Genomic DNA, 22086 nt, shown 5'->3' on the forward strand with positions numbered 1-22086 from the left:
ATAGGTATTCTATGAATTTCTGGTTGCTCTTAAACATTTGTCAATAAACTAATGTTGGTTGGGACCTACGGTGAACTGTAGTTTAGATATTGATATACCACTCATACATACTACAAATGGGGACTTTTAATGACAGTCAGAAAAACGAGAATAATTCACATTAATTTAGAGCCTTCTATGTGTCCTGCATCACTCAGTAGGTATTTCACATATGCTACATGTTTTTTATTACAAAAATAACACTGCAGAGAGCCCGTAACTGTTTTCCAGGAATCCTGAATTTTCTCTTTAGCGATGCTACACATACTTACTTTGGACATCAGCAATCTAACTGCCAGCTTTGCAAACTCATTCTTCAAGAGGCAAGTTACTCTTGGTAACAGCATCCTCGGGAATGAAGCTCCTGCAGTTGAGGTTCAGTTAACGCTGTGCCAGGGATCTGTGCAGCACATGTAGAACCCAGTGAGAGTCCTTCGCTGTGCCGGCACGGGGATGCTCACACAGTAAAAACTCGAGTCTATCAAGAAGCACAGGAACTGAAAGGCATAAAGAAACCGAGTGCTACAACATGAAGATGCCATTTAGACACAGATGCTTTTCTGCACGTCACCACACTTTAATTTTAAGAAAGGAGACTAGCGATCTATTGCATAATTCATTCCCCCATGGCACTGGTTCAACACCCCAGGCTCCTCTGCTGAGAAGCCTCCTTATGTAGCTGTACTGGACAAGTGCAGTAGAAAAGACAGAACCCAGTGAGGATGACAGAATTCTCTAATTGTCTGCAAAAGAGAAAATCCAGTTGGTGGAGAGAAAAATTATTTCCACACTGGAAGAAAAAGTAATGACAAAAATAAAAAGGCTTTGTCAAATATAGTTCACTCTTCTCATTACTTGCCTTAGTGTTTCAAAGATAAACGCTTTTTTGTTACACATCACAGATAACGTAAGAACGCAACTTCGCCTGACTGAATACTGCATGGGGAGACTGCTGGGATGTGTTCTACAGCCAAAACAAAGGGTGGGGGAGGGGAGGAGCAGTTACAAAAAAGACACCTAATAAAAAAAAGCCCTACAATTCACAAAGCTTGCTACTGAAATTAATTTCAGGTTTCCACGTCCACGTACAGGTACAGGATTTAAAATGACGCTCACGCGGCATCTCTCAGGGCCAACAGGGGCGCATCAAAGCTTCCCTTCGACGTTTATTAACTCTGCAGTCCGTTCTCTACATCTGCGAAGGACTTGCAGATAACAATGTGTCTGCGAGAAGAGGCGTTTTCTAAGGAGACACACAAAGGCAGTGGGAACCTCCAACCTCACTCAGCGAGAGGAACACCGCACAGCAGTGTGGGGGCTCGAACACCCCGGGAGCAGCGGGGCGCGGTCCGGAAAACATGACACTTGAAATGCACACAAAGCCTAATAAGGTATCCTCCTCGGAAGAAAACAGCTTGAAAAGGTCAGCTTCGAAGTGACCCCAGCAGAAAGGAATCACCCTGGAAGAAACACGCAGCAGCCCCGGGGCAATGCGCAGGTTGGAGGAGCAGCGAGCGCGGGGAGCGCAAGGCCCTTCGGAGGGCGCCGCACCCGCACTGCGCTCCGTACCTGTGCCGCCACGCCCACCTGTCCCCTGCTGTGCCCAGCACCGCCCATTTAGACCCTGCACCACCCGTCGGGACCTAACCTAGCACAGCCCGTCCGGAACCAGCACCGCCCACTTGGATACAGTACCGCACGTCCAGACCCAGACCCGGCCGTCCGGACCGAACCCAGTACCGCCCATCGGACCCAGCGCCGCCCATTTAGACCCTGCATTGCCAGTCCGAACCGAATCTAACACAGTCCATCGGACCCATCGCCCGTTCGGACCCAGCACTGCCCGTCCAGACCCAGACCCGCCAGTCCGGACCGAACCCAGCACCGCCCATCGGACCCGGCGCCGCCCATTTAGACCCAGCACCACCCATCCGAACCGAACCTAGCACCGCCCATCGGACCCAGCACCGCCCGTCCAGATCCATCACCACCCATTTGGACCCAGCACCGCCCGTCCCCGCCCATCCGGACCGAACTCAGCACCGCCCATCGGACCCAGCATCGCCCATCCGAACCCAATGTAGCACCGCCCATCGGACCCATCACCGCCAGTCCAGATCCAGCAACGCCCAGTTGGATCCAGCACCGCCCGTCCAGACACAGCACCGCGCGTCCGGACTGAACACAGCACCTTCCGTCGGACCCAGCACCGCCCATTTAGATTCAGCAGCGCGCATCCGAACCGAACCTAGCACCGTTGGTCGGGACAGAACCCGGCACCGCCGGTCCGGACCCACCACCGCCAGTCCAGACCCAACCCTAGCGCCGCGTGGGGCCCGCCCTCCGGCGTCTCCCTCCCTGGCGGCCGCGGCAGCAGCACCTAGCGGAGCGGCCCGGAGGTGCGGCGGCGGCGCGCGGGCGGCGGCGCGCACGGCGGGCGGGGACGCGCACGGCGGCGGGCGGGGCGCGGGAGGGTGCGGGCGCCGGGCGCACACCGGCCGGCGGGGCTGAGGCGGCGCGGCGCGGCGCGGACTGAGCCCCAGGCGGAGGCCGAGTCAGAGGACGCGGCGCGGGCGCGGAGGCGGCGGCGGCCGGCGGGGGGCGGCGAGGGGCGTCGGATCCCCGCAGACCTGTCGTCCTCGGCCCGTCCTCCGGCCCCGGCCCCGCGCGGCTGAGGAGGCGCGGCCGGGACCATGTCGGCGGGCGGCCGTGACGAGGAGCGGCGGAAGCTGGCCGACATCATCCACCACTGGAACGCCAACCGGCTGGACCTGTTCGAGATCAGCCAGCCCACCGAGGTGAGCGCCGCGGGGCGCGGGGCCTGCGCGACCCCCGCCCGCCGCGCCCCGCCCCGCCCCTCCCCCCCTGCCGCCGCCCGCCAGCCGCGGACCCGCCCTCCCTTCCCCCTCCCCCACTCCTCCCCCTCTCTCCCCTCCCCCTCCCCCAGGCCCACCGCGGGCCCCGGCGTCCCCCGCAGCCCCCGTCCCCCTGCCGCGGTGGATCCCGGGGTCGCGGGGGCTGGCGGGGCGCGGCAGTCACCTGTTCCCCTCTCCGGCCGCTCACCTGGTGTCTCACCTGGGTCGCCGCCCCCACCGCCGCGAGCGCGGCGCGGCCCCGGCCTGATCCCCAGCCGCGCGGGGGGCGCGGCGGCGCGCGGGGCAGGAGCTCTCCACCTGCAGCCCGGTTCTGGCTCGCGGCGCCCCTTCGCCGTGGCCGGGATGGAACCTGGGAGGCGGGCTGTGCTTCAGGTTCACAAACTTGCAGGCTGCCAGCTGGGAGGGGAAAGTCAGTATCACAAAGTTCGGGAGCTGCGGGTTCCCTGATGGCACAGGCCGGGAATCGGACTCCCCCGAGGAAAGGCGTGCCTTCTCCACCTCTGGGGCTGCGAGGAGGGGCCCTCTGCGGTGGCCTCTGCCCGGAGGGAGGCGCCGGCCCCGGGCTGGCTCCCCGAGAGGAGGAGGAAATCACGCTCTCTCCTGGCCTGGTAACAATGGGGGTTGTTTATAACAAAGCTGCTGAAAGCGTTCCGAGCAGCTTTTAAAAAAGTGTGTGAGTCCAAGTCCACCAGGAAGGGCTCTGTGGAGAGGGGAGGGGGGTGAAGGGTCAGGGAACAACCCTGTAAATCGCTCTGCAAGGGTCGGTTCCGCGCTCTGTTCATTCGGTGGCTGCACAGACTTTAATAGCATAAAAAACGTTTCCCTCAAGTTTTGTGCCTGTTTAGGAAATCATTTTAATAGCGTCTATTTTTGATTTGTTGTAATAGGTGATTTATAGTTAACACTTGCTATAAAATACTAGCTCCTAGGCAACAGAACGGGTTTGGCAAATTTGAACATTCTTATGAAATGTATTCCTTTTATCGTTAAATTCCACTGTATATTTTGGAGAAAATTTGACTATTGCTTCTCTGATTTCTTGATTTTTTTGCCAGTCATGGGAAGGACTCTATTTCTTCTGTCTTCGCCTGTACCTGTGACTGCACTTGACGTGGGTAGCTAGCCATTTGTCTTAATCCTTAGTTGAATCCTGACACACATCATTAGGCTCAGGTTGCCAATTTGAGCATAGATGTTATGTTAAGTTACTCCTGATTCATTCATCTTCTGTAATGATTTTACGAGTTAGGTTCTAGTAAGCGAGTTAGTATTATGTACTTAAGTGTTCGTTCATAGACTATTTAGTATATCTTTAGAAAGGGGGCATAATTTAGTTTCAGGATTATGCTTTCTTTCAGAATAATGAATTCATTTTTCTTTTTATCACAAGTTAAAAAAAAATGACCGTAAAACATTTTCTTGGTATGTAGTTTTTTTTGTTTGAATGGATTTTTTTTTTTTTTTTTTTGAGAGATTTCTCAAGTTTGGTTTAAGGAATCTTTTTTCAATTTAATAAAGAGAATTCAGCTTTTTGGGATTTTGAATTGAGTTAGCATTTAAAAAAAATCTCAAATCAGAAACATAGTTCATTGATTTAAATTCTATTTTAAGCACTCAGTTGAAACTTTTTATTTCTTAGTGATATGACTAGTTACTAAAATTGGCCTGTCATTTGGAAAGCTATTTTTTCAGTTATACTGTAGGTGAAAGTTTGCTGTGTACATACATTGAAGCAAAACAAGAATTGAAGGACTTGGAAAAAAAGATGATATATTGTTTCATTTACTATTTTTTCTCCCTGCTTATATCTGAACGTTTCTATTTTTAGAAATTATTTTTCAGAATTGTATTAGAAGCCTTTCATAATGAAATGAATTGGTTTTTAAGAATGTCCGTATGTTGGTTTTTTAGCTTTTTCACTATGTAGTGGCTGGCTCACACTTTCTGTTTTCTCCAGAACCTTCCTGTACTATTAAATTTATTCAGGTCCTAGTTAAGCTTTGCATTTAACATATTGTATCTTTTATTATGATGTAGGTAAACTTAATATGAGTAATTCAGCCAGTATTTCAAGGCCAACAGTTTCAATTTGCTTTGTCTAAGCTCGTGTGAATTTTTTTTTTTTTAACCATCTAATGATTATTTTTAGTCTATTTGGCCATCACAAGTTCAGTTTTTTAGTTTTCTGCAAGAACAGAAGCGTTGTGTACTGGTCCTTATCAGATGTTCAGTAGATGTTGAACAAATTCACTGCAGGAGTTGATTTGTAGAAATAAGATTTAAGTCCTGTATTTATTTACTTGGGTAATCTTTTTATGCGTATGAGAGTATAGTTGTGGGTTTTCTTTTGTTTGTTTTTTTTTTCTGGTACAGTGATCAGTATCTATTTTCAAATTTTATAACTTCATTAATCATCTGTGATTGGTGATTTCAGGCAGCTTTGATAACCACTGATAATTTTGTGGTTTCTGTGTTTAGGAAGATGATAAACTTGGTTCTTTGGATTACATTCTTTTTTTAAGAAAATTAGAGTATGTTTTAATATCATCATGGCTAAGTTTGCTTTTTCCTTTGTATTCACATTTGTGTGTAAAAGAAGGGCTTCCAAAGAATAAGCAGGCTATCACTGGAGTATTTTTCAGGCTCTTTGTCACTTGGATCCTAGATTCATTTGGAATTTGTAAAATGAGAGTTGATTTAAACCTAATGTTGTTATTTTATAACCAGGAGATTGATGCTAAGCTAACTTAATGTCTTGATTACTATGAAAAACTATAGCCCACAGAAACTCCTTAAAGTATGTATAGTCCTTCCTTTGCTTATTTTTAATGTTATGACTTGTTTTCTTTTAGGGATTCCTAGTTAATTATGACAGCAGAGTCCTTTTAATCTCTCCTGTCACCTCCTCAGAGGAGGGCTTCTCTGGTTATCTAAAGGTCTCCCTGTTGGTTTTAACGTACCATGACTTGTCATTGCCATTGGTATGTCTGTCTCCCTCTCTTACTACACGAAGGCAAGAGTGTAGAATTTTCCTGAATAATTGTTGTGTGTATTGCATGGTAGGGGCTCAATAAATACTGTGTGGAAAGAATGTCAAATATGGCCTTCATGGTATATACCTTTATTCATGACAAAATATGGGATATATACTTTCTAAAAATTTAGTGGAGAGTATTTATTAGACCAGTGAATATTTACGTTTTCATGTCTTATTCTTAGTTTTGCAGGAAGCTTACACTTAAATGCAGAAATTATGCTAGGTATTGACTGTTTAGCTTCATGAGATACTTCTTAAAGTCATTTATTTTTTACTGAATTTATTGCCGCCTTCTTGCCCTGATGGTGAAAATAACCCAGAATTTATGTGGATACCTACATATGCTTTATTACAGGTGAATACATTATATTTTAATGCTCCGATTAATCAAGAAGTAATGTGGTGATTCATGTTTTCCAGAGATGTGTGTAAGAAATAACTTTGTCAGCAGAGGTAGAGTAGGAAGTCTTCAGGTGAAGTGGTAATAATTGCATAACTTATAGCTGTTATCTATATTCCAGAGTAATACATAGCTTGTGACTATGCTTTATCATACAACTGAACTATATTTGAAACTTTTTTTGTTTTGTTTTGTTTTTGAGTTGGAGTCTCACTCTCTCGTCCAGGCTGGAATGCAGTGGCGCAATCTCAGCTCACTGCAACTCTGCCTTCCAGGTTCAAGTGATTCTTGTGTCTCAGCTACCTGAGTAGCTGGCATTACAAGTATGTGCCACATCTGGCTACCTTTTGTATTTTTAGTAGAGACAGGGTTTTGCCATGTTGGCCAGGCTGGTCTGGAGCTCCTAGCCTCAGGTGATCTGCCTGGTCTCCCAAAGTCCTGGGATTACAGGCATGAGCCACTGTGCCTGGCTGTCAATAGTTGTATTTTTAAACATTGGTACTGCTAAAGATCTCTTTCTGGTGACTGATGTTATAATGAGATGGATGATTGCCATTTAGTATTTATAGGCATCTCTATTTTTTATTTTTGATAAGTTGAATCTCATTGGTGGTTATAACCTTTTAAAAATCTTTATTTCCTTTAATAACTGGTTAAGTTTTATGTTTGATTCGGTGTGTTCTTGTGAGTCTGAGGGACAGCTCTTATCTAACAGTGTTGAGTCATCTTAGGCAAGTTTCAATTTGCTGTCCTCCTGCTAGTGAAAATTAATTTTATTTTTCATAATTTGTAGACCTCATGGAAAATAAGTATAACTATAGACTTTTATAACACTATGAAACTGTGATTGTGGTTAAATTAATAGTGGCAGAATCTCAGAAATGAGTCTTTCATATTCTTGAAAAATAGGGGTCGTAAGTGATCAAGATATGATACCAAATTGGTGGGAAGCTTAAGAAACGTTTATGATTGTCGTTAAGGATTTGATTGAGCAATTGCAGTATATAAAGCATTATTTCTAGGTGTTGGTTAATATGGTGGCATAGACTAATTTGTTTATAAACAGTTTTACCGTAAAGACTTGAATTTTGGTGTAATGTCAGTATGTACTAATAAGTAGTATAGCATTTATTTTGATATAAACATGTTTCTTTATTATAAATAAAATGTGTATGCAGATGGCAGTTATTGAACATATGAGACTGAACTTCTCAGTTGAAAATTATTTTCAGGTTAGATCGAGTCTTGATTTCTGCTGTTGTTCAAATGTTTGCTATTTCAGTTAGTTTTCTGGCTGATTGTATATAGGGTATACCCATTCACCTTGTAGATACTGAAGACGGGGATCAAATGTATCTGTGTGACCTACATTTACACTTGCAAGTTGGATACTAAGCAGTGTGCCAAATCCCACAGACCCTTTAACCAGTTCTGGGCCTGTCAGAGTTGGCTAACACTGATGTGCTGATAGGGCCTGAAAATCTACTGGTGGGCTTCCAGTTCGTGTCTCCGTATGTAGGAGTTCATAACAGGTGTGTGCATGTTCTCAAAATTGTACCATCTTTATTCATGATTAGAAGATTTTTCTTAACATTTCTCGTTGTGTGTAACTGGGCTAAAGCAGGCTGAGAGGTGGTAAGGGAGATCATTGCCTAGCTCAAGTCAGCTGGTTGAGATTTTATTCTAGCAACCATAAAAACATAAAATTCACTAATCATTTTGATGTATATGATTGACCAAAACCATATTAGAATTTAATTTAGAAAGTGAATGTGCTTAATAAAGTGAGAAAAAGCATATAGAGAGGTGGTTCAAATATAAGCAGGAAGGTATTTTCCCAGTATGTTTCCAAAAGTAAAGAATAATTTGAATTTTTATACTTTACGAATTTATTCGTATATGTCATGAGTGAAACTTTTGAGGAACTGAAATAGAATAGTTTACTATGGCTGGAAAAGAGCCAAAATTTTTGTGCTTTTGCCCCAAGAAATTTAATGTTAAAATTGTGTGGCTTACAGAAAATAAGAAATGTCAGTCTTCGTTGCACATGTTTACATTTTGTTATGTTTTTAGGCTGAATATACACAACTCGCTTTATCTTGTAAGCGTCAGTCCTTTCTAGTTAGACTGGCCATATGGAACCCTGTGAGTGCAAGTGGGCACTATTAATCATTATACCAGGACAACAGGCATAAACTGGAGTTGTCTCCTTTAACTCGAGGTATGAGCAGGGTGGACTTGCTGGCACTGTGTTTTCAGTTTCTGCAGTTTCAAACTTCCTGAAGTTTATTAGTGCCCGATTGACCTAGGCTGACAGGACAAGACCATTTTCACAGAATATTCGGACCTTTCTTTGTGTGTTTTGAAAACCATCTTCCTCTTCGGTAGGGTAGAAGCAGGCTGAAAAGTACATACTGCAGTTGAGACTGGCTCTAGTCTAGCTCTGCCACCGGACTATAGTAACAGCAGCAGGCTAGGTTGTTTCTAAATGAGGAAGTCGTGCGTTTTGCCTCCTAAAACTCAACCTGAAAGTACTTTTGATTTTCAGAACAGAAGAAAGATTGACCCAACATTATGATCCGTGAAAAAAATGCTCATTTGTTACTGTTGTTTGGGGGGTGTTTTATTGGCTGAGTGGTGCAGTGGGCTGTTTTATTCAGAATCCTAGCAAGTTCTCTTGCTTGATTTCATACATGTTCTATTAAAGGAAAATCAGGCAGTTTCTGCTCTTCGCAAACTTAAAACTTTTGGTTCTTCCAAGAATTTACTTTCTCTTTATTCTTGTTTGCTCATAGTGGTACTTTCCATTGTGGCCTACTTATTATTCTAGTTCCTGATTTTTTATAGGAGAACCACCAAAAATTCTGTCATTTTTTTCACTGTTACCAGCTTTTGGTACTGAGATTTGAGATTGCCAGTTTCACCCGTCTTCTTTGGCTTTGGTTCTGTATGTTAAGTAGAGAAAATGAAATGGGAGTGACAATATGGTCACCCTCAGACACTATCCACTATTTTAAAAACATTGTATTTTTTAAGTTTCATAACCTCTTATAAACATGCTTAGTATAAAATTCATAGATTGGGAAGATATCTTTCAAATATGTTATTTTAAATATTGTTATTGTTATCCAAATAAACTTCTGAGTGCTGCAGACTCCTAGATGCTCGTGCAGTATACCATGATTTTACATAGGTTGCAAAGAACATTTGTTTTTCAATAATATGATTTTACGTGAACTTTTAAATGAGTTATTAGGTTACATTACATTACACTTTTTGCATTAATTTCATTGGCAGAAACTTGGAATTATTTTTTAAATTTTTTTATTTCTGTAGGTTTTTGGAGAACAGGTGGTATCTGGTTACATGAGTAAGTTCTTTAGTGGTGATTTGTGAGATTTTAGTGCACCCATCACCCATGCAGTATACACTGAACCCAGTTAGTAGTCTTTTATCTCTCAACCCTTTCCCACCCTTTCCCCCGACTCCCTGAAGTCCATCGTGTCATTCTTATACCTTTGTATTTTCATAAGTGCTCGCGCTTAGGAGTGAGAACATACAGTATTTGGTGTGCCATTCTTCAGTTACTTCACTTAGAATAATAGTCTCCAGTCCCATCCAGGTTGTTGTGAATGCCATTAATTTGAATGATTTTTTTTTTTTTTTTTTGGAAGGGTATAAAACCTGGTAGATGGAACAGTGGACATACATCTTGAATAACAAGTCACGGTGCATCGCGCCATGAAAACACCCCTCCTGCCACCCATGGAATGATTATTTTTTTTTTTTTTATTTTTTTTTATTTTTTGAGACGGAGTCTCGCTCTGTCGCCCAGGCTGGAGTGCAGTGGCCGGATCTCAGCTCACTGCAAGCTCCGCCTCCTGGGTTCACGCCATTCTCCTGCCTCAGCCTCCCAAGTAGCTGGGACTACAGGCGCCCGCCACCTCGCCCAGCTAATTTTTTTGTATTTTTAGTAGAGACGGGGTTTCACCGTGTTAGCCAGCATGGTCTCGATCTCCTGACCTCGTGATCCGCCCATCTCGGCCTCCCAAAGTGCTGGGATTACAGGCTTGAGCCACCGCGCCCGGCCGGAATGATTATTTTTAAGAGACATTGGGAGTAAAATCAGTTGTGTCAAGGATTCTAATTGGAGCTTACTTTATTTTCATTTCTGCTATCCTCCTTTGGGAGATTCTTTTAAATACTTTTCATACTCTACACAGTGGAGTGGATTACATCCCTGTAATCCCAGCACTTTGGGAGGCCAAGGCAGGAGAATTCCTTGAGCCCAAAAGTTTGTGGCCAGTCTGGGCAACACAGTGCGATCCCGTCTCTACCAAAATTTAAAAAAAAAAATTAACAAGCAGGGTGGCACATAACCTGTGTTCCCAGCTTTTTGGGAGGCTGAGACAGGACGATTGCTTGAGCCCAGGAGGTTAAGGCTGCAGTGAGCTGTGAAGGAGCCACTGCACTGCACTGAAGCCTGGGTGACAGAGTGAGACCCTGTCTCAAAAAAAAAATTTGTCTGCCTTGCACTTTGAATGGTTCTTTTACTCACGTGTGATTTTCTTCCCTCATGTTGATTATTAGGAAAAATCGATTCACTGAGTTATGCAAATCTACTAAATGTTGACAAATTTCTTTAAAGAATATCAAAATGTTAACTTTTGTTAATATCACCACTGATCTCATCAGAAAAATTATAAATATGGGGAAGCTCTCAAACTCTCAGTAGTGGATACAAGTTTTTTTAAAATTTTCATTTCAGAGCTCAAATTTTATTATTGACATCCCTGTCATAGGTAGCACTTGAAGAGATAAGCTTGCTTTATTCATTTTTGACAAAATGTCTGTCAAATATCCAAGCCTAAATAAGCACAGTTGTTCTTTCAAGTGAAAAAATGGTGTTCCATGAAAGAAGTGACTGATTCAATTGCTGAAATACTTTTTTTTGAGACAGCCGTCAAGCTGTGGTATGCAGAAGTAGAAGGGCTTTATGTACGCCCATTTTGGCACATAATTGAACAAACAAACATGTACTCAATTTTCAAGGAAATCAATCATTTTTTTTCTGTTGTATCAAAGACATTCTTAAGTGAAACTGGCTTTTTAAAGAAGTTCGCATAGCAGTAAAACATACGTTTTGTATATAGTGCATTTTGATGCTACTTCCTTGATGTGGTGCTAAGGTGCCATCAGCTATACTCATCATTGCTTTGACCATTCATGCAAATTCCAACAAAATGAGAAAGGCTAGTACTGTCCAAGTATTATTAAGAAAATAGTTTTGATCTCACGGATGACCTGAAAGGGTCTCAGGGAACCTTGGGGATTCATGGACTGCAGTTTATGAGCTGCTGCCCTAGAGTGTTTAGTGATGAGTTTTAGGGCTGATTTAAAAAATATGTGTGTTCTAAGGTAGATATTATGGTGTTTTCCAAGTAAGGCTATGATATAAATGTATAATATTTTAAAATGTGAACATAGAGCTCATTATTATGGAAGGATACATTTCAACATAGTTATTTTACGCATTATATATTTTCTGTATTTATAAATGCCTCCTTTTAATTTTTAGTTATCAGTGCTAAGATGTACACATTTACATTTTTGTTACTTGAGAATACTGGCCACAAGCTATTAGCTAGAGTGATGACCATCAACTTTTATTACTTGAGTTCACTTGGGATGTGACCTAAGCCACACCTAGTTATGGGACATTTTCAAGTTCTACTTATAGATCTTGTAGTGCAGGGAGCAGTGGCGTTTCATGTATTCAGCACAATGGGGAGTTATGCTGTTGTTTAATGTGGCTTAGACCTTCCTTCTGGCACTTGTCTGCCCTTTCAGTCTCCGTCCCCCAAATACAAACTCTTGAGTTATGCCAACCATCGGCTGTCTAAGGACGTCTTTTTTTCCTACTATGTTTAGTTGTATTTTCTCTTAGCTTATTTCGTGAGAAACAGACACACAGACACAGACAGTATTTTATGTTCTAAGACCCATCATGCACATATGGGTTTTTAATACTTCAAAATAATATGTGGGTATATTAAAAAAATGTGTGATAAAAACAGAATGAGTACTGCATTTATATTTAAGATTAGCATCACTTAAGATTAGTTTTATTTCTACTTAGTGGCACCTTGTTTTGCACAAAATATATTGTGTTGTTAATTTATGGATGAGTGCAAATGCATTTTGAGTTTTCGAGTCACCAATTTAATTATTATAGATAACATTACTAAACTATTATGATGGTACACAATTTTTAACCATTTGGTGAAACATGCTTATTATGATGGTACACAATTTTTAACCATTTAGTAAATCATGCTTATTAGCAAACTTTGTTTTAGTTTATCAGGACAATTAATACAGATGAAAAATCCTAGTCGGTGAATATATGAATTTGTAATGATTCTTTTGTAAATCAGCTAAGCTTTTGCTTATTCAGGAGAAGTCTGCCAGGAGTACCATGGACAGTGTTTTTACTGCATTTAATATTTAAGACCTCAAATATTTAAAAATGTGTTTTTAATTTAAGATTGGCAAAGGTGACTTCAGTGAGTTCATAGTACAATTAATGTGGCTTTTGTGCCAAACTTGCTGATATTAATTTATAAGAAATTTTATTACCTTCATGACATTGTTAGTTTTGAGAATATGAAGGACAGTGAAATTAAGACTAGTAAATCAGGAAAAACGTTAAAAAAATTTATGATATTTTATGGCTGATTTTTAAAGTGTATTCTTGAACATGTGAGCTAGTATGTTTGCTTCACTGTAGTAAGATACAGTTAAAAAATACTTGCTTCTTTCCATTATTCAAATATGCTTATTTTAGAGCATTTGGAAAAATACAAACAGAAATAAAGGTAACAAATTACCCAGTGTTCTACTATCTGAAGAAATGAGTTGCTTTTCAGGCCTTTTTTTTTTTTTTTTAAACATTTTATTTTATTTTGGAAAAAAGTTTGTATATATGTTGAGCTGTATCTGCTTATTAGTTGTTTGCATCTGTAGTACTGAATCGTGTTTCTTAACCAGCCATGCATCCGTCAGGAATCTAGTTTTTAAAATCACGTTATTCTGGTAGTAATTGTAATACATCACATGTAGTGAACACAGGTGATACATTCCTGACATTAGTGTAAATGCTTTGTGTATGTTATCTTTTTACGTTCTCCAAGCAGTCCTGTGAGGTATGTCCTTTTGCTGTTCCCATTTCTGGATGAAGAATCCAAGGCACAGGGAGATTAAATAACTTGCTTAAGGGTATGCAAAACTAGTAAGCCACAGAACAATGATTGGAACCCACATCCCCTGATTCTGGAACCTTCTCTTAACCACTATGTTTGTAAAATCCAAAAATTTAAGATCACTGCAATGAAACCAGTGTTTGGAAGTTTTATAGGAAGATAATATCTAAGTAGAAAATTTAGAACATAATTTTCAGGAAGAACCACAGGCGTAATGTGATAAAACATCTTTTCTGTTTTATTTGGATCTTGTACTTACGTGCATATACATGTATATCACACATAAATACATGATGTATTGATTTTCATCTAGACTTTTTAAAGCCCTATTATAATTTTATCATTGTAATAGTAGATTCTGTGTTTTGTAGCCTAGGTGACACATGCCGTATTTTGTTTTGTAACTATATACAAACCTTGTATCTTATATAGCAACCAGAAATTGGAATATGAGTGAGGAGTTCAGTGAAGAAGTCTTGATAGCTTCACTGATTACTTTCTTATGCCTTTAGGAAAGAAAGGAGGGCAAGACCTACCCAAGGTTCAGATGCCTTTTTGACAGCATTGGCTGTGATGCTGCGTTTGTGGAGATCCTCGTGCCTGCCCTCGCCATCTTGCCATCTGGCTTAGTCCCTGTCCTCTTACTGGGCTTCCTCTTGGTGCTGCCCTGCCAGACTTTGCTCTGGATGTTTCCCTAGCCCTTCCCTGGTCTGTGCTTACAATTAAACAATAAACAAAATGTGTTTATTCTGTGACTCTTGGAGACTCTGGTTCTCCTTACTGCCATCACTCAGTTAAATTTTGTCACAGACTTTTATTTACACATTAACTAGCAATTTTTCCCCAGATAACATTTGAATGTTAACAATCTTCAAGAGATTATTCTTTATTACTAACAGTTATTCAACATCTATTGAACAAATATTTGCATTTCAAGTGAAAAGGGGAGGATCTTAGATACAGTGGCCTGTTGTACCTTCTTACATCCTACAGCCTGTCTTCTCTGGTGATGAGCCTTTGTTTTTTCTTCTTGTAAGAAACAGTGAAGCTTGGCGTGTAGCCCTGGAAGAAGTTTCTAGGTAGGAAGTTAGGAATATTTTTCTTTCATGAATCATGGGCACTCTGAATATTTGATTTTAAGAACCACATGTTAGCCTGTCTGATTCTGTGATGAGAATAAACGAAGAACTACTCATTCTGCTAGTGTTGTAGGATGCTTAGATGCAGGTAACTTCAATTGTTCACCCACTATATTTTCCTTATGTGTATCGGTTTAATGTAGCATTTGCTTTTAGATTCTTGAGGCCAATATTCTTGCATAAAATATAATTTAACTTCAAAAACTTTTTTTTAACCAGGTGGCACCCAAGCACGAAGTGCTAGCCTGTTTATAATTTGTGTAGCTTCTGAACGGAAGCTTCTGATGAATCAGTAATGTTAACATTTTATTAGTGTAACGGCATTTTAGACGTTTTATTTTAGTATGTAATTACAAATGCATGTGATTGGTATCACCAGCTTGATATTTGAGAAACACTTCAGGTTTTACATTAAATGTAATGGAAATTATTGTTTTCATGAACTGATGCCTATGAACAGCTAACATTTCGGAAATAGTTATGTGCCTGTTTCATGGGCCGAGAAGCTTGGGAAATTCTGCTGCTTTTTTTTTTTTTTTTTTTTTCCAATAATGGCTTAGCCCTGTTAAAATTATGGACATTTAAACATTTTTCTTCAATTGTAGGGATTTATCTGAGGATAATGTACTTATTCAGACTGGTATTTGTCGAGAGCCTGTTAGGAGTCAGACTTTGTCAGAGATGAAGGAATGAAGTAATCTGTGATCTCAAGGGAGGAAGTGAACGGTTATCTAATGAGCTTGCTGTGCCTTAAGAAGAGGGAGCGGTAACTGGCACTGAGATCTGGGGCTTGAGGTTGACTCGTAGCCCTCCCCTCAGTACATGTGTTCCCTTCTGTCTCTGTTTCCACATTCGCTCACTGAGTGGTCACCCACTATATGTGAGTTTTGCTGAGCATGCGACACTTAATTGGCACATGGTCTTTTTCTCAAAAAGCTCCCATTTCAGTATGAGAGATAAATTGGGGAAAAATGGCAGTAGTATGGTAAATGCTCTGTTTGGGTGGTGGGAATCAGGCACATGTTTACAGACTGGAGTCTTTAGATGAGAAGGAATATTCTATGGGGAAGGGGACCAGCATTCCTGCAGCAGAGATGTATCCTCTTTGTACCTACTGTGTGTACACACTGTGCTAGCACGGTGGTGCCGTGCTGAGCAAGAGGAGCGCTGCAGCTGCGGCAGAATCTCATTGTGGTGGAAGACAGGCACAGCAGGCAAGCAGTGTGTTCAGTGCTGTGAGGAGGGGAGACCTGGTAGGTAGCTCATGGGCAGTGGACCTTTCCAGGACTTGTCTAGTCAGGGAAGCTTAACTGAGTTCATTTTAGGAAGTGATGTTCATTCTGAATCCTGAAAAATTTGTAGGAAATAGCTGGGCAAAGGGGTAAGGCTTGAGACCTTATTTAAAAATAATTCAAATTGGTTGAATCTGTGCACAGACGTGTGTGAATACGCAGGCCCATTTTGTGGCTTGCAGATTGTACTATTCCTAGTTATTCACTGTCCTCCTTGTAAGAGGATTGTATGGCCTTTGCCCTTTTGACATCAAGTTTGACCATGTGACTTTCTTCGGCCAGTGACAGATACTGTTTCTGAGCAGAAGATTGGAGTCCGTTTCATGCTTCTGTGTGCCTTTTTGTGTCATCTGTGAATCAGTGTGTCCCATGCTGGGGCTCATTCTTGAACCGTAGTGCCAGAATGAAGATGACTAGATCAGAGCTCCAGCTACTCACAGAATGATGTTACCATGAGAAAGAAATACAGCTTTGCTGTTGTAAGCTGCTAAGATCTTGGGGCCATATGTTTTCATGGCATCATGTTGTGACTGAGAAGAATACTATATGTGTGTCTGTGTGTACAAGCGGGTGTACATACTAGTTGGTTTGGGGCTGAGGAGCCAGTTGCCAGTTATGAAACCAAAGGTGTAAACCATGGTCAGTTCTTATGGGCCTTGTAAGCCAAGTTAAGAACATTCACGATGAAAGAACATGAGGAGGTTGACAGTTCAAATGGACCTCCCTGGCAGCTGAGTCTGTGGAGTAAAGGGGGGGAAGTTAAGAACATTCAAGATGAAAGAACGTGAGGAGGTTTGCAGTTCAGATGGACCTCTGTGGCAGCTGAGTCTGTGGAGTGAAGGGAGGGCACACTTGAAGGCGGGACCTTCAGGCCTTCCTGCGCTTGTGTCCATGAGGTAAAGGCCTGAACTAAGGTAACAGGGAAGGAGAAAATGAAACTGAAGGAGGTAAATTGGAATTTGGAGACCGACGAGGAGATTGCCTGAGAGAAAGGAAAGCAGTCCAGGGAAACCCCAGTTTTTTGCTTGGCTGCTTTGGGTAGGTGATGGTGTCATTAACCGGAATAAAAAATGTCAGTGATAGATTAGATTTGAGTGAGGAAATAAAAAGTTCTCTTTGAGATATACCAAATTTGAGGTGCTTGTGGATTTCCCAGAGGCATCATCCTACATAGGCAGTTAAGAGGAAGAGAGCCAGGGGATTCAGGGTGATTGTGGTAGGTAGCAGGTAGCCAAGGCATAGAGGAGACTACGAGGAAAAAGTTGTGTGAAGAGAGACAAGAACCTAGGACAGAAAGCCTTAGAACAAAATATCCTGTGGGCTGGGGAAGGGGAACTGGCTAACTATACTGGAAGGGAATGGGCATAGAAGTCTAATACAGGAAAAAAATATATATACCGTACAATGATGTCAGAGAGAGGAAAGTTTAGAAAGTGTCACCTACTAAACTTTGTCCTCCATGATCTTGCTTTAAAGTTTGTTAAATTGCATTTAATTTAATTTCTACTCCCTGATTTTGCTTTAATGTTTTTTCGGTATCCTCTTAAATGCCCCCCTTCCTAGCATTCTGTAAAGATTCCTATTCTTTGATCATCTGTGATGTCTGTAATATATCAGAGTGTTTCAATTTATGTTGCTAATTTTTTTTCTACTACTGGAAACATTTTTATAATTGTTATCTATTTTATTACTTCAAGAGCCCTCTGAATTCTCACCAATGCCTTTCTTTTGAGATCCCATTCCTCTGGGACTTTGCAGCTGCCCTTTCATTCCTTCTTTCTTACTTCTCTTCCTCTGTCCTTTCTTGCTACCTTCCATTCACTCATCTTTGGTCATTTCTGTTCTGTTAAAAGGCACTCAGGTTTTATTTTTTAATTAAAAAAAAACTTTGCTAAAGTTTTGTAACTCTTCATGTTTTATCTCAACATTCATTCAACAAACATTTCTACTCCCACTTCCTGCAAGAATTGTCCCTTTCCCCTATCTGCTCCTGACTCATCTAACCCTTGCCTTTCTTGCTTCTATCCCCAAAACACTCCTAGAACTGCTTTTCTTGATAGCCTTGAGTTCCTGATTACCAAAACCAGTTGCCCACTGTGGGACCATAAAAGGCTTTATTTACCACCCCGTTTTTTTTCTTGGTAATGATACTAGCCTTTTTCTGGAGCTATTCTTTCCTTATCTCCTTTAGTTGATTCCATTTTGCTCATCTCTCAGGACAGTGTGTATTGTAATGCTGGATTATCGATGTTCTTCTACTCATTCTCTCAATGAAAAAATGCCCCATAATTAACTATGGGGCCATAGGGCTGAGGTCAGGGAGGCACACTGATAATGACTCTAGCTGACATAGTATACTTAGCATTTATTGACTTCAAACTGTGTATGCTTATTTAGATATTTAAAAATTTGGCTGGCATTCCTGGGTCACAGGATCCTCTGCAAGATGGGTTGATGGAGGGCCTGATTTCATGGTAACTGCTATTTACTGTGCTGTCTTCCTTCCTCTACTAGGATGTATTGTTTCACATACTTGGTTTCATCTCACTATGTTGACATATTGCTTTCATCACAGAATCTGGACTACATATTTCTAGGTGAAGTAATCTAGGTTATGGTTTGCCTATACTAAAATCCAGTATTGATTTCCAATTTTAGATTGGCAGTCAATTGAGAATATTGCTCAGGAAATACTGGCTTTTGCTGTTTTTCAAGTCCTCTGCCTTGGTGGTTGTCTTTAGCATCTCCAGTGAAGTTTTATAAAAATACATGAACTTTTAGTCATTTGCTACTATCTGTAAAAAAAGGTATAGAAAACAAAACTAAAACTGTGTTTGATTTTGGTGGCCAGTCTTGGAAGAGAGGAACTGAGGAAATACAATAATAGCTAATGAGTAATGGCATAGGATAGGGGAGGAAAATAAATTGAATCCTGGAGATTCAGTAGGAATCAAGTGCACTTGGGGAGCTGACTTATTGGTAGCTGACAAAGTTGGAATTTGACTTATTTCTCCAGTATTCTCTCTCAGATTAGCCTATGTGAAAATATTACCCCCCCCCCATTGTAAACGTGATTGGTCTCTTTGCTTCTAGTCCATTCTCTACTCAAATGTTACATTAATTTCCCCAAGATTTCATCACCTAGAGGACTCCAGATTGCTAAAATGCCCCTTTAACAATTCCTGACCTCTTCACCCTACAATATGAGAAGAAAAAGTTGCTCTGGGGAAATCTACTTACAGTCAAGGGTGTGACAATATTCCTCACTGAATTAAGCACTAAGTATAAGAGAGTTGTTTTATTCCTAAGATTGACGAATGGGCATTAGTACTTGTACTTAAAAGGGTATTGCACTAAACTTGAGCTCTTTGAGGGCAGAGACCAGGCTGTGTGGTCTTCCAGAGGAGGACACGATGTGCCAGTGGATAATTGAAGAATGCATGCATTAAGAAATTAATGAAAGTTGATCAGTAAGGGCATAACTGTCATACATAAACTCAGCACGGTAAATTTGAAACCTTTTATTTAAAGCTTTGAAAGTGTGGCCCCTTGCTGGGCTTGTGTGAATTTCTTTAGAAATTGGATAACTTACAGCAAAAATTTATTAAATATAAGTAGCTCATTGCAGATATTCATGATTTGGTAGTACATTGTAAGAAATAATAGATTTATTCTGAGAATATGCTGCTACTTTTCACCTGGTACTATAATCTGCTCATATAATTAGAACCTTTTGTGTTACCATTTCAATATCTGACTAAAGGAGAAACACCTTCTTGGGATAGTTACTGTTGAAGACTAATGTAAGCTTTTTCAGGTGGGCAGTAACTGACCTGTTTTACTCAAAGGGAAACTTAAGTTTTATAGCAGGAGATATGGAGAGCTTGTATTTATTAAGATTTATGTGGGTAAAATTTAGTTCATGTTTTTTGAATGGAGTCTGTAGGGTAAATTTGAAGGTCTCCCTTTTGCCTCTGAATTCTGGCTATCCAGACATAGCCACTGTAAGGAGTTTTTAAGTGTGTCTTTCCCAATTTTGCTCTGTGGACTCAAAAATGAAGTGTGTGTGTGTGTGTGTGTGTGTGTGTGTGTGTGTGTTTTGAGATGGGATCTTGCTGTGTTGCTCAGGCTGGTCTCTTAAATCCTGGACTCAGGCAATCCTCCTGCCTCCCAAATAGCTGGGATTACAGAAATGCACCATTTAGCACAGCTGTATTTGAATTTTATTTTACAAAAATTGGATCATAGAATATATACTTTTCTGCAACATGCTTTATTAAAGAAATTCTCCCATATTTATATAAAAGTATGTATAAATATAATTCTTTTTAGTAGCTGTATAATCCATGTACTAGTCATTTTCTTAACGATTAATGAACACTATTTCTACAGTACACTGTTTCAGTAATGCTGCTATGAACATTTTTGTGCACATATGTTCCTATACTTGCGTATTTCCATAAAATAGATTCCTATGAGTGGAATTTGAGTCAAAGGCTGTACTTGTTGAAAATGTTTATAAACTACCAAGTTATTCAAAAGGTAGGGGGCCCTCCAGTTTATGCTACCACTGTTGTGACTATGACCCTTTACCTAACACTGCATATTATGAATTAAACTTTTCAGTCTGACAGGTAAAAAGTAATGTGTCATTGGTTTTAAAATTCATAATTCCTTGTTCATTGTTGAGATTGAGCATTCTTTTCTTTTCTTTTGAGACAGGGTCTCACTCTGTCACTCAGACTGGACTGCGGTGGCGTGATCATAGCTCACTGTAGCCTCCACCTCCCAGGCTCAAATGATTCTCACGTCTCAGCCTCCTGAGTCACTGGGGCTATGGGCATGTGCCACCATGCCCGGCTAATTTTTAAGAAATTTGTATAAAGGTGTGGTCTCACTGTGTTGCCTACACTGGTCTTGAACTCTTGGGCTCAGTCTGCCTGCCTTGGCCTCCCAAAATGCTGGGATTACAGGCATGAGCCACTGCACTTAGCAGGTCATCTTTCACGAATGTTTCTTGCCATCTTTATTTTCTTTCTATGCGAAGTGCCTATTTTCCTGTCAAGAAATTTGTTTTATTCTCATCAGTTTTTGTGGAAAATCCTTTCTAAATAACATTTTGACGTTTTACTGTGTTTATAAATAGTTTTTCCTACTCAGTCATTTTGGTCTTCTAATTTTATGGTGTTTTTGCTATTAAATGAATATTTCTTTTCTTGTCTTTTCTTTCTTTCTTTCTTTCTTTTGAGACAGAGTTTTGCTCTTGTTGCGCAGGCTGGAATGCAATGGCGCGATCTCGGCTTACTGGCACCTCCGCCTCCGAGGTTCAAGCGATTCTCCTGCTTCAGTCTCCCTAGTAGCTGGGGTTACAGGCAGATGGTATTTTTAGTAGTGACAGGGTTTCACCATGTTGGTCAGGCTGGTTTCGAACTCCTGACCTCAAGTGATCTGTCTGCCTCGGTCTCCCAAAGTGCTGGGATTACAGGCGTGAGCCACCACGCCTGGCCTAAATGAGTATTTCTTACGGCTTTGTTTTCTTATTTTTAAGGGACTTGAAATTTAACTAAAAAGACTGAGTGAGCACTTATTTTTTAAAACCCGAAATATCTTAGTGTCTTAGTCTGTTTTTACACTGGTATAAAGAACTACCCAAGACTGGGTAATTTTTATAAAGGAAAGAAGTTTAGTTGACTCACAGTTCCACATGGCTGGGAGACCTCAGGAAACTTAACAATCATGACAGAAGGCAAAGGAGAAGCAGGCATCTTCTTCACAAGGTGGCAGGAGAGAAGTGAGTGCAAGCAGGGGAAATGCCAGATGCTTATAAAACCATCAGATCTCCACTCACCGTCACAAGAACAGCGTGGGGGAAACTGCTTCCATGATCCAGTCACTTCCCTCCCTTGACATATGGGGATTGCAATTGGAGATGAGATTTGGGTGGGGATACACAGCCAAACCATGTCACTTGAGTTACAGCTGATAGCTAGGACCCCATTTCTTTTACATTTAGTAGGTACCAGTTTATCAGAGCTTGGGCG

General features: G+C 41.2%; 1 protein-coding gene and 1 pseudogene across 20 annotated transcripts in view; one reads left to right on the plus strand and one right to left on the minus strand.

The window, feature by feature from the left end:
• LOC126952452 (putative uncharacterized protein AFDN-DT) overlaps positions 1-2417 on the minus strand; it is a 46432-nt pseudogene extending 44015 nt beyond the window's left edge. The window contains exon 1 of the transcript XR_007724884.1: positions 312-2417. The product of XR_007724884.1 is annotated as a putative uncharacterized protein AFDN-DT (transcript). The remainder of the gene's footprint in view (positions 1-311) is intronic.
• Positions 2418-2539: 122 nt separating this feature from the next.
• AFDN (afadin, adherens junction formation factor) overlaps positions 2540-22086 on the plus strand; it is a 142641-nt gene continuing 123094 nt past the window's right edge. For 18 of the 19 annotated variants that reach the window (XM_050787073.1, XM_050787069.1, XM_050787070.1 and 15 more), the window contains exon 1: positions 2550-2837. In XM_050787073.1, coding sequence (XP_050643030.1) covers positions 2733-2837 — 105 coding nt within the window. In that variant the 5' untranslated portion in view covers positions 2550-2732. Of the gene's footprint in view, positions 2838-22086 lie in introns of all 19 variants that reach the window. The other variant, XM_050787062.1, reaches the window with a different exon arrangement.

Source organism: Macaca thibetana, chromosome 4 (assembly GCF_024542745.1).
Source record: "Macaca thibetana thibetana isolate TM-01 chromosome 4, ASM2454274v1, whole genome shotgun sequence".
NCBI classification, from domain to species: domain Eukaryota; kingdom Metazoa; phylum Chordata; class Mammalia; order Primates; family Cercopithecidae; genus Macaca; species Macaca thibetana.